This window comes from Agelaius phoeniceus, unplaced genomic scaffold, assembly GCF_051311805.1.
Source record: "Agelaius phoeniceus isolate bAgePho1 unplaced genomic scaffold, bAgePho1.hap1 Scaffold_351, whole genome shotgun sequence".
NCBI classification, from domain to species: domain Eukaryota; kingdom Metazoa; phylum Chordata; class Aves; order Passeriformes; family Icteridae; genus Agelaius; species Agelaius phoeniceus.
Genome location: NW_027509954.1, coordinates 29,514 through 41,859, shown reverse-complemented (window position 1 = coordinate 41,859; position 12,346 = coordinate 29,514). Strand labels below are relative to the sequence as shown.

At 51.6% G+C, this 12,346-nt stretch overlaps 1 protein-coding gene and 2 long non-coding RNA genes across 4 annotated transcripts; all 3 read right to left on the bottom strand.

The window, feature by feature from the left end:
- Window positions 1-938: 938 nt before the first annotated feature.
- LOC143693163 (uncharacterized) lies at window positions 939-1,296 on the bottom strand. The gene is made up of 3 exons (XR_013180672.1): window positions 1,234-1,296; window positions 1,119-1,155; window positions 939-1,033 (listed from the first exon to the last, which is right to left on the bottom strand). It is a non-coding gene; the product is annotated as an uncharacterized LOC143693163 (long non-coding RNA).
- Window positions 1,297-3,751: 2,455 nt separating this feature from the next.
- Window positions 3,752-5,006, bottom strand: LOC143693167 (uncharacterized). Of its 2 annotated transcripts, none has more exons than XM_077173183.1 (5): window positions 4,650-5,006; window positions 4,548-4,575; window positions 4,272-4,312; window positions 4,108-4,193; window positions 3,752-4,027 (listed from the first exon to the last, which is right to left on the bottom strand). In XM_077173183.1, the coding sequence occupies exons 1-5, from the start codon at window positions 4,799-4,801 to the stop codon at window positions 3,912-3,914; spliced, it is 423 nt and encodes a 140-aa protein (XP_077029298.1). In that variant the 5' UTR covers window positions 4,802-5,006; the 3' UTR covers window positions 3,752-3,911. The 2 variants fall into 2 exon arrangements, with proteins under 2 accessions (XP_077029298.1, XP_077029299.1); XM_077173184.1 differs by having other exon boundaries at window positions 4,108-4,188.
- Window positions 5,007-6,847: 1,841 nt separating this feature from the next.
- On the bottom strand, window positions 6,848-9,647 carry LOC143693164 (uncharacterized). The gene is made up of 3 exons (XR_013180673.1): window positions 8,748-9,647; window positions 7,083-7,280; window positions 6,848-6,954 (listed from the first exon to the last, which is right to left on the bottom strand). It is a non-coding gene; the product is annotated as an uncharacterized LOC143693164 (long non-coding RNA).
- Window positions 9,648-12,346: the final 2,699 nt, after the last annotated feature.

Below are 12,346 nucleotides of genomic sequence, written 5' to 3'. Positions count from 1 at the left end.
GGAGGAAGATGCTGGCTGAAGGATTTATTCCAAGAACTGCAAAGATGGATACCCAGGAATCCTACGGTCAGAATCCTCTCCCTAACCTCACATTCTTACAAAGCCTAATCCGTTGAAATGGAGCATTGCGGAGCACGGCTGTCCGTGCAGCTCAGAACAAGACCTGAAAAGCCACCTGACTGGATGCTTCCAAAGAGAGATGCAATTCTGATGCCTGTCAGAGCTCCCAAGTCAAAGGTTCAATGGCCTGGGCACCAGGCTGAGGAACACTGAGATCACAGATTCTAAGAATGGCGCCAAGGTTTCTGACAGGCGCTTCACAGGGCTATGATAAGAGACATGAGATACCCAACCACACATAATACACAAAAGACAAGGGACACGATACACACTGGGACTGCTCTGCCCTGTGCACCTCAGCACTGTGATCAAAAGTGAGACTTTCCTTTTACGTGGCCTAAGGGGCCACATCTTGGCTACCCTCATCTCCAGAGACAACTCAATCCCCTGCCCCCCAGGAGCCCCGACCCAGCACCCTGCTTTCATCCCCCCTGGGGGTCGTAGCCCTCGACTTATCTCTTGGACATATGGAGATGCGGGTCCATGTCAGGTGCGAAGGAAGGCCGCCTCGCCAGCTGGGAAGGTCCTGCTGGCACCGGGCCGTTGTCTCTTAGACAGCTATATCAAAGGAAACCAAACATCAATGCCTGATCGTGGCACCACATTGGCCAAAACCCCACAAGTCTGCTACTCACCGTTCTCCTAAGAAGGCCCGGCTCTTCAGGTCGCACGCTCCGGCCACGCTCGGAGGCCGATGCCATCGTCGTGGGGTACGCCTGGGTTAAGAGGACAGGAGGTGACGTGGCATTGCTGAAACCTGAGCGGACACTCGCTCCTCCTCCCTACTTCCCTGACTCACCGCAACTCCTCAGCGGTTCCTGACGGCTGCCCGGAACGCGGGGCTCGCGAGAGCGGCAAACCCGGTCCGTCGGCCAGCTGGGGATGGGAGCTTGGCATGCTCCGAGCAGATGGCCTAAGGCACAAAAACGAGAATGGAGACTTAGACTTGCCCCAGGAATTGAGACCTCAGCAACAAGAAAGGCTACTGCTCACCTTACCCTTTTGAACTTGACTGCTGAGATCCAGCTATACTTCCTAAAAATAAAGACAAAGAACAGCGCTGTAACAGGGTCACACTTGACACATCCCCTGCACAGACAAATGGTGACTGACCTGCTATGGGGAACCCCCTCACCCGGGATGGGGTGCTCTGCCATGGATGCAATGCATCTGCACCTGAAAGAAAGTTAGAACATATGTCAAACACCTGCAGGATGACTCAAAAGCTGCAAACACCTTATATCAATCTAGGAACAGCATCTAGAGTCCAAGTACACCCCACATGAAAAATTTCAACCCCCCAGGGCTTGTCCTATTACACAAGGCTATGCAGCAGGGCAGAGCAGCTCTGGCACAAATATGTGCAGACACCCGTGACACAGGACAGACAGGACACGACAAACAATGGGCACACAACACAGACAGGAATCTCTTGGCAAAAAGGATTACTGTGAGCAACGAGAGCATGCCAAATGAGATGACCGAGGTGAGACTGATGGCAAGCTGATGTGGCTCAGAAAACACTGAAGGAAGAAGATGCTAACTGAATTATTTATTCCAAGAACTGCAAAGATGGATGCCCAAGAATCCTACGGTCAGAAGCCTCTACCTGTCCTCACGTTCTTTCAAGCCCTAAGCTGCCATAATGGATCCTGGCAGGGCATAGCTATCTGTACAGCTCAGAACAGGACCTGAAAAGACATCTGACCGGATGCTTCCAAAGAGAGATGCGAATCTGATACATGTCTGAGCTCCCCAGGCAAAGGTTGTATGGCATGGGTGCCAGGCCAAGAAATGCAGAGATCACAGAGGATAAGAACAATGCCAAGGTTTCTGACAGGCCCCTGAAAAGGCTAAGGTAAGAGACATGAGATACCCGAACAACACACAAGGCACAATAGACAAGGGACATCATACACACCAGGACTGTTCTGCCCTGCTCACCTCAGCACTGGGATCAAAAGTGAGATTTTGCTTTTATGGGGCCTAAGGGGCCACTTCATGGACACCCCCCCCACCTCCAAAGCGGACTCAAAAACCCATCCCAGTAATTCCCAAACCAGCACCCTGCTTTCATCCCCCCTGGGGGTCGTAGCCCTCTATTTCTCTCTCAGACATCTGGGGATGCCGGTCTCAGGTGCAAAGAAAGGCCACCTCGTCAGCTGGGAAGGTCCTGCTGGCACCGGGCTGGTGTCTCTTCGACAGCTGTATTAAAGAAAACCAAACATCAATGCCTGATTGTGGCACCACATCGGCCAAAACCCCACAAGTCTGCTACTCACCGTGCTCCTAAGAACGCTCAGCTGCTCGGGCCGCACGCTTCGGGCACGCTCAGAGACCGAGGCCGTCGCCACAGGGGACGCCTGGGTTAAGAGGAGATGAGGTGATTTGTCACGGCTGAAACCTGAGTGGACCCTCGCTCCTCCCCCCTACTTCCCTGACTCACCACAACTCCTGGGTAGCTGCCAGAGGCCACCTGAATGGCACCTTTAAATAGAAAAGTTCAGGGCTTCATCACCAAGTCCTGTAATGCATCCACAGGGCTCACATTTGCAGGAAACCCGGAGCATCGGCCAGCTGGTGACGGGGGCTTGGCATACTCCGAGTGGATTGCCTAAAGCGCACAAACGAGAATGGAAGCTTAGAGCTGCACCAGAAATTGAGACCTGAGCAATAACAACTACTTCTCTCCACTGCTCACCTTGACAGCTGGTATCCACATTTGCTTTCTAAAAAGAAAGACAAAGAACAGTGCTGTAACAGAGTCACCATTTACACTTCTGCTGCAGAGACAAACGGCGCCTCACCTGCTCGGGGGAAACCCCTCATCCGGGATGGGGCCCTCTGGCACACATTTAATCCATCTGAATCTGAAAAAAAAGTTAGGACAAGAGTCAAACTGTTGCAGGATAACTTAGGAGCTCCAGACGTCTTGTGTCTATCTACAAATCCCATCTAGAGTCCCACTACACCCCACATTACAAACTCCCAGGGACTACTCCTACTGCACCAGGCTATGCGGCAGGGCAGAGCAGCTCCGGCACAAATGTGTGTGCTGACACCCGTGACACGGGACGGGACGTGACAGACAGGGGGGACACAACAGGAACAGAAAGCTCCTGGCAAGCAAAGTGGCTGCAAGGACTCAGAGAATGCAAAAGGAGATGACCGAGATGAGACAGATGGCAAACTGATGAGGCTCAGAGAACCCTGGAGGAAGATGCTGGCTGAAGGATTTATTCCAAGAACTGCAAAGATGGATACCCAGGAATCCTACGGTCAGAATCCTCTCCCTAACCTCACATTCTTACAAAGCCTAATCCGTTGAAATGGAGCATTGCGGAGCACGGCTGTCCGTGCAGCTCAGAACAAGACCTGAAAAGCCACCTGACTGGATGCTTCCAAAGAGAGATGCAATTCTGATGCCTGTCGGAGCTCCCGAGTCAAAGGTTCAATGGCCTGGGTACCAGGCCAAGGAATGTAGAGATTACAGATGCTAACAATGATGCCACGGTTTCTGCTAGGCTCCTCAAAGGCCTAAGGTAAAGGACATGACACATCCAACCACACATAATACACAAAAGACAAGGGACACAATACACACCGGGACTGCTCTGCCCTGTACACCTCAGCACTGTGATCAAAAGTGAGACTTTGCTTTTATTTCCCCCCCAGGCCTAAGGGGCCGCTTCGTGGACACCCCCGTCTCCAAAGCGGACTCAAAAACCCCTCCCGGTGGGTCCCTGCCCTGCGCCCTGGTTTCATCCCCTCTGTGGGTTGTAGCCCTCTACTTATCTCTCAGACATCTGGGGATGCCGGTCTGTGTCAGGTGCAAAGGAAGGCTGCCTCGACAGCTGGGAAGGTCCTGCTGGCACTGTTGTTAAACAACTTCCTGTTGTTTCTTCGTCTGCTCCAATAAAGTAAACAAAATATCAATGCATAACCTCAGCAGCACATTGGCCAAAACCCAACAATTCTGCCACTCACTCTTTTCCCAAGAATGCCCGGCTCCTGGGGCCGCACGCTTCAGCCGCACTCGGAGGCTGACGCCATCGTCGTGGGGCACGCCTGGGCTAAGAGGAGACGAGGTGATGTGGCGCTGCTGAAACCTGAGCGGAGCCTCGCTCCTCCTCCCTACTTCCCTGACTCACCGCAACTCCTCGGCCACTGCTGAAGGCTGCCCTGGTGACACCTTTAAATAGAAAAGGCAGAGGCTTCATTGCCGAGTCCCGTGATTCTTCCACAGGGCTCGGGAGAGCGGCAAACCCGGCACGTCAGCCGGTTGGTGACTGGGGCCTGGCATACTCCTAGTGGATTGCCTAAAGCGCAGAAACAGGAACAGATGCTTAGAGTTGCACCGGAAAGTGAGACTGGAGCAATAACAACTGCTTCTGTACGCTACTCAATGCTCACCTTGCCCACCTCACCTTGACTGCTGATGTCCAGCTTTGCTTCCTAAAAAGAAAAAGAACAGAGCTGTAACAGAGTCACACTTTACAATCTCCCTGCAGAGACAAGCGGTGACTGACCTGCTCGGGGGAACCTCCTCACTCGGGATGGGTGGATGGATTTTGCCCTGGATTTTATCCTTCTGCGTCTGAAAGAAAGTGAGGACAAACGTCAAAGGGCTGCAAGATATCTTCACAGCTCCAAACATCTTCTGTCTATCTAGGAATATCATCTAGAGCCCGGCAACACCCCACAAACTGCGTGTCCCTGAGCCTTGTCCTGTTGCATCAGCCTCTGCGGCAGGGCAGAGCAGCTCCGGCACAAACATGTGCAGACACCCGTGACACAGAACGTGACAAACGGGGGGACGTTAAACACGACACATTATGCTTGTGGTGAGGGCCTCGAGGGGAAAAGGCAAAAGGGACCCCAAAGACACAGCAGGTAACACGGTACACCGGACAACACGACGTGGACCGGAACTGCTCTGCCCTGCCCGCCTGCACGCTGCCATCAAATGTGGAGTCTCTCCCTTTAGCTGTCCTAAGAGGCCCCTTGGAGAAGATTGCTTTTCCCTCTGCTAATTTTTAAATCTGTCCCAAGAACTCCCAACCTGCTACCCTCCCTTCTCCAGGCCATGGCCCCCGACTTATCTTTTGGATGATCAGTGATGTGAATCCACGTTGCACCTGAAATGAGTCTGCCTCGGAGGGCCCTGTGATGGCCTGTTAGCCTCTCGGTCAGCTACAATAAAGAAAAAAAAAACCAATGTATGAGTTTAGAGTTATGTAGGCCAAATCCCAGCAAGTCAGCTACTTGCCCTCTCCTGAGTGTGCCTGGCTCTTTCAGGCTCCACCTTCATCCTGATTCCAAGGCTGTGGCCTTTATTATTAGTGGCACCTGGGTTAGAGAAAAGCAAAGTGAAATGGCATTCCTGTGAGTGCAGTGGATGACCTTGTGTGAGGAAAACATGTGAATGCCTCTGCTATGCTTCTGAAAAGCCTTGTGTGGGGGGGGCCTCAAATAAACACCCTTTCTCACCCTGCTGCCTGCAAACCCCCCTGCCCCCCAATAACTCCTAACTGGATACCTGCTCACCCTCCCTCTCCCAGTCACAACCCTCAACTCACCTGAAGCCTCAATCTCAAACATCATTTTTAACACTGCCAGATGCCTCCTGTGACATGATGAATCTGCTGAAAGAAGTGCTGTGCTTGACACAACCTGGGATCTCTGGAAGCTGTGCACCTCCTAAAAACAATAAAAACACAAAACAAGAACAAAACCAGAAATTGCAGATACGCTTTATCACCCCTAAACACAAAATCCGAAATCTTCACCTTAAATACTCCCTGTATTCCATGCCATTTTCTTCACAGTATCTTCAAAGCCTCTATTGCTTTAGATGCCCAGAAACACCTGCTGAAAGCAAGCTAAGCTAAAAGAGGCTCTTCACTGAAATAACAGGAGAGCTCTCACCCCAGCACACCCCAGAGACGGAATGAAGCCCCTCACCAAAAGCTGGGGTTAATATACCCCTGATGGTGCCCGCCTCCCATTCCCATGATGCCTGGGAAAAGGGAGGGGGCTAATCCCACCAAATATAGAAGCCCACAGAGCAGCTGCAGCTGTTTGGCTCCTCTGACTCAAATTCAAAGGGAGTAAAGGCCTTGTTATAGAAGAAAGCTCTTCAGAAAAATAACAGCGCTTTCTTTTTTGACACAACTACTTGGAGCAGAAGAACAGAAAAATGGTAAGACATAAAGCATTGTGTTTAGGTAGCTTACCTAGATAAATTGGGTAATTTGCTGTTAACTTACATAATTATTCTGTGTTTAACAAAAGCCATCTAATAAATTAACACCCAAAACTCCAGCAGCCCAGCTGGCCCTACCAAATCTCTCTGTTGATACATACAGTAAACAAAAAAACCAAAATCCCAGCAATACCGATCAGAAGTCTAGGAAAGAAACCTCTTGAAATTAATCCTACCTCAAATACAAACCAACCCGTCCAGAAAGTTAGCTTCACTCAAAAAACTATTTACACAGAGTTAATAAGACCAAGAAATAAAACAACACACCCTATAACGACCCACCAACGAATACAACAGCGAAGGAAAAAAACCCATTTTTTTCTTTTTTTTTATTTCAACTAGCTTCCTTTATTAGCTAGAACCAAAGATTTTGCCAGGGCTGTAAAAACAACAACTTCTTTTTCTTCTTCTCCTTCTGAAATGTCCCTTCTCCTTCCCAAATTCCTTACAACTTCCGAGCTTGAATCCAAGCAAAAAGCAAAATTCATGCACTTGTGAGTCCGGTGCTCCTGTCAGATTCTGTCTCACTCCACATCTTCTTACACTTTCAGTCTGAACGCTGTCCTGCCCTGATGGGTTTGACAGAAGAATTGGCACATGTTAAGAGAGCATTTCCCTTCCTCCCTCCCTCCCTCCCCAGAGCTGGTTTCCTTAGCGCATTTCAATCGATCCCAAGCCCGCAACGATGTGCGCTCACCTCAAGGCTCACAGCAAGCACGCAGCAGCTCAGGCTGACTTGGCTCCAGGGCTCCGTGCCTTAGATAGCTGAGAAAACTTCCCATGAACCTCTGTTCCAAGACATTGGAAGGCAAACTCAGCTCCGTCTCAGCGTCTCGGTGGGAGGCGGGAGCACATCTGGCTGAGCCAAAAAAATCCCTTCTTGGGCGGCTGCACTCTGCCGGAAAGGGGAAACACGTGCTAGTGAACAGCAGCTCAGAAACAATTCTTTTCTAATGTTACCTGCTCTACTTGACTGCTCGCTAACACAAGTCTCATTTTACCATTGCAGGGAGAAGGCTGTAGGAAAATGTCTGATGAGCAGCCACAAAAGGCCTCACTCCCTGCTACACAGCCTGCAACAACCTCGGCAGAGCGGAGCAGCCAAATCACCGCACTCTCCTTGCCGTGGGCAAGGGTAGAAGATGACTGGGGGAGGCACATAAAAAGAAGGGAAACGCTCCTATAAATGCACAGCCATTTGCTTTCAGAAGCCCAGAGGTCAGGATCTTCTCTAGGAAGCCAGACGTGACATGATATTTCTAAGATTTTCTTCTTCATCGAAGGAAATGTACGTACATACCCACTCTTACAAACGTACCTACGGTTTTGGGGTTTTTTTTCTTCTGAAGCTCCAAGAATGATTTCCCACCTTGATTCATTCACAAGAAACGGCCCCTGTGACTCAGGTCAGAAGGGCGGCCTGCGTTTTTGATCACGACAGCTTTTGGCTTTACCCTGTGAGCAGGAGCAGCCAGAGCTGAGGCTCAGCAGAGGCTGACCCCGGCCAGCCCCTTCCTCCCTTCCCTGTGTGTCACAATGACTTCCAGGCAGAAGGATGCAAAGCAGGTTTGTGTCTTTTCTCTTCAGTGCCAAGAGGTAAAAGATGTAGGCTTTGAAATAACTAATGACCCTCTCTTGGAACTCTCCCAAGGACAGTTTGAAAGCAAAGACAGAAGATTGCTGCTAAATCCATATGGGATAAGGATGAGAGCAGCAAGGATCCGAGGCCAGCAGCGTTGCCAGGCAGTGTCACGTCCCTGCCACCTTGCGACAAGGCACACAGCTGCAAAGCCCCAAAGCCTGCAAGCCCTGGAGCTGCCGCACGGATGGACCTGGTTCCCTTCCCAGGTGCCCAGAGGGACACCTGAGGGCAGGTGTCGTCCCCCGCCCCCCGAGGGCGCACCCAGAGCCCCGGGCAGGGACGGAGTCACTGACGGCTCTCTGGGGACGAGACCCTCCCTGCAGGTGACACCGGCTTGTCCTCTCCCTGTGGCACAGGGACCTCCAGGCTCTAGGACCAGCCTCATTTTGTCAGCATCCAGGTGCTGTGCTAGAGCCAGAGGGGTCAAGGCTTTCCAGAACCATAGGATCCGTAGCATCCTTGCGGTTGGAAAAGCCTTCTAAGGACATCGAGCCCAGCTGCTGCCCCCCCAAGTCAGGTCCCTAAACACCACATCTTGACATCCTTGACATGTCTCCAGGCATGGGGACTTTCCTGGGCAGCCTGCTCCTACGCCTCAGCACCCTTTCAGGGAAGAAATTTTCCCTCCAATCCAATCTAAGCCTTCCCTGCTGCAAGTTGAGGCCATTTCCTTTTGCCGTGTCACTTCTTACCTGGGAGACCTCGGTACTTCAACCTTACCTGCTCCTTCCCTAGGCGGTCTCTGGCTTGGCTGGAGGAGAGGAGAAACACTCCCACCACAGGAATGGCAGCTCAGGAGGTCCCACACCAAGGCCAGGGGGAGCAGCCGTCCTCGCCAGAGCTCGCACGTCCCTTCTTCTCAGAGATTGGCTCTGCTTTTCCTCCCGGGCAGATCTCTGCTGAGTGCTTCACACTTGCCTGTTTGGAGGAGGGGGGGAAAAGAGGTTAGCCAAGTTTTTTATCCAGACTTAGCTGCTGGCTTTGCCTCCTCCTGACTTCCTTCTGCTAAGAAAACAGCTGCCTTTGGACTTCTAGGGGCAACTTGCACGTCATGCCTGAAAAGGAACTACAGAAAAGCGCCTCATTTATAAAGCCTCAGCCAAGAAGACAGACAGCCATGGCAGGCACCAGGCCAGCTCTGCTCCTCCTTCAAGTTGTTCCCAAAGCTGCTGGAAGAACTGAAGGCTACTTTGGCCTTCCATTGCTCTGCTTGTCCCGAGAAAGAGCTTTGAGTGTTGTTACCCCTCCAGAAAGGAAGGGCCTTTCTGTCTCACACGCTCGGTGCCACAAGGCTACGCAGCCTCTGCTCCAGGTGGGAAGGGCTTCCTTCCTCCTCTGGCACCTGGCTGGCACAGGGCACAGGTTGCTCAGAGGTCCCGGGGCTGCCCCACCGCTGCAAGTGCTCAAGGCCCGTCGGTGCTCTGCGATGAGGCTCTGAGCAAGCTGCTCTATGGAAGCACGTCCCTGCCCACGGCAGCAGCAGCCTTGGAATGAGGTGATCTTTAGAGCCCCTTGCAACCTGAATTCTTCCATGATTCTGGGAACTGAAAAAAGCGGGGAAAGAAATCTGTAAAGGTCACTAAATGCATCAAAGCACATCCCCATGGATCCAATCCTCAGCAGCCCATGCAAGGCAAGGTCAGAGCTCTCTGCCCACCGAGGACACGGCAAGCAGCACGGACCTTTCTCCCACTCTCCAGCACGGAGAAGTGGAAAGGCAGAGGGAGTCCGTCTGTTTACAGACACCGGAGGGCGGCGGGACGGGGCGGGGCGGGGCGGACGGTCTTACCTTGCAAAGCTGGCGGCAGAAAGGGCGGGCAGCGCCGCCGCCCCGCCGGGATTTTCCGGCCCGCCGTCGCTTCCTGGAGAGGCGCGTGTGCGGGCTCGGGGGGGGGTGCAGCTCCGTTCCGACGGCGTTCGCCCGCCCCCGCTCGCTGCCCCCGGCCCGCGGAGCGCTACGACCGCGCCTCCGCCGCCCGCCGAAAGCGGCCCCGCCGGGCCGCCCCCCCCCCCCGGCCATTCTTCTCAGCCATCGTGTCCCTTTTGCACTCCTGAACGTCTTTCACCCCTCCCGGCCATTTACCGAGCCCGCCCCGCCCGCCCCTCGCTCCCGCCCCGCCCGCCCCTCGCTCCCGCCCCGCCCGCCCCTCGCTCCCGCCCCTCGCCCTTGCCTCGCTCGGCAGCCGCGCCCTTGCCCCGCCCCCGGCAGCCAGCGGCGAGGGGCAGGGCGCTGGCTCGGGGGGCTGCAGTACCGCGCTCTGGCCACAGGGCGGCAGACTCCCGGGTCCGCGATATCCCCGCCCTTTTGGCCGCCATTTTGAGAAGGTCAAAAAAAAAAAAATCCCGCGACATTGGCGACGCGCCACTCCCAACATGGCGGCCGAGAGAGGCCCCCCCCCCCCCCCTCGGCCGAGAGAGGCGGTTACTCATATGCCGGTCAGAAACACGCCAAAATACGCCCGCCCGCGGCGCCGCTGACCACACAGCCCGTGTCGGGTACACCTAAAACGCAAGAGAAAATCCCGCCGGGGCTGCGCCGGCGTCGGTGTTCCGTGCAGGCAGTCCGGATAGACACACCGGGGCCCTCCGCTTTCCCGCCCTTTTGGCCGCCATTTTCAGAAGGTCAAACAAACTCCCGCGACATTGGTGACACGCCACTCCCAACATGGCGGCCCAGAGAGGCCCCCTCGGCCGAGAGAGGCGGTTACTCACATGCCGGTCCGAAACACGCCAAAATACGCCCGCCCACGGCGCCGCTGACCCCACAGCCCATGTTGGGTACACCTAAAACGCCACAAAAATTCCGCCGGGGCTGCGCCGGCGTCCGTGTTCCGTGCAGGCAGTCCGGATAGACACACCAGGGCCCTCCGCTTTCCCGCCCTTTTCGCCGCTATTTTCAGAAGGTCAAACAAACTCCGCCACGCGCCACGCCCAAGAGGGCTGCCTGGCGGCGGCGCCGGGCTGCAGTACCGCGCTCTGCCCACAAGGCGGCAGCACTGCCGCCCACCCCAGCCGGGGGCGCCGCGCGCCTTGGGCCTGCGGGCGGCCAAGGCGGCAAAAAAGAACAGGGGCCATCCCCCCCAAAAACTCCTCTAAAAATAAATGCCAGAAACCTGCCTCTTACCAAACAAGAACCAAATAAGCCCCCTTTCTTTCATGCCTTCTTGAAATAAATTTGATAGTTCTAGTTTTCCTAGTTCTATTCACACGCATATTTAGACCGGACAGTGATGTGTTACGTCCTTTATACCATCTATTATGCCTATTCCTATTATCTGTATTTATTCATACTTTGTGGTTTTAGCAATATCATTATATATTGACTGTATATTTCTCGACTTCCATTTAGATTTCTATCATACTTTTATTCTTCCAAAAAAAATCCCATCTCTAACCAAACAAATACCAAAAAACCCTTCTTTTCAACTCTATTGAAATAGTTTTATATTTAGAGCTTGCATAATTAGATTCACTTTTATAGTCACCGTTTATACTGATGCATTCCATTCATCATTACATAGCACATATCTATTATTCACATCATAGAGATAAATCATTATTTTTATCATGTACCAAATCTACCGCTACAACTTCTTTTTTCTAATATTTTCAATTTTTATATCCATCTTGATGTATTCATGAGATCTTTTTACAAGTAGATTTCTACCTTTCTATCATTTGTATTTGTAGTTTTTATAATAAAACCCCTGCTTTTGCCAAGTAAAAAACAAAACCATCCTTTCTTTTAAACTACTTTTAATAATGTTGTTGTATTTACAGTTACCATATCTATAATGTTTTAGATATTATATCATAGTGATGTACTAGATTTATAGCCGTTTCCTATAATATACCATCATAAGATCTATACGGTATCGCTTGTATTACGTGTTGTATGGATTTATGTCACTTTACATTTACAATCCTTTAATAATTTGATCTATATATCTGCATAGATTCGCAACACATTTCTAGATTTAAAATTTCCTTTGAGCTGTGTTTATATTTAGCATCTCTATTGATATATCTATCAACATACACAATGCTCTTTGAAAAATACAATATCTTATTGGAATATATCATGACTTAAGTTACCTGTTAAATTTTAAATAGAGATCGAATAGATCAAAATGAAAGTTTATTCCCATTTCTACACATCTACTCGTTTTGTTTAAAGATAGCTATCCTTAGAATTTTACATTGAAAATCCAATTCCTAAATGCAATGACAAAACAAACAGCATCGAATTCCCACCAATGTCTTCCAAAACCATCAAGATACCTCCACCAGCCAAACGACTGCCAGCGAAAAAAACACAC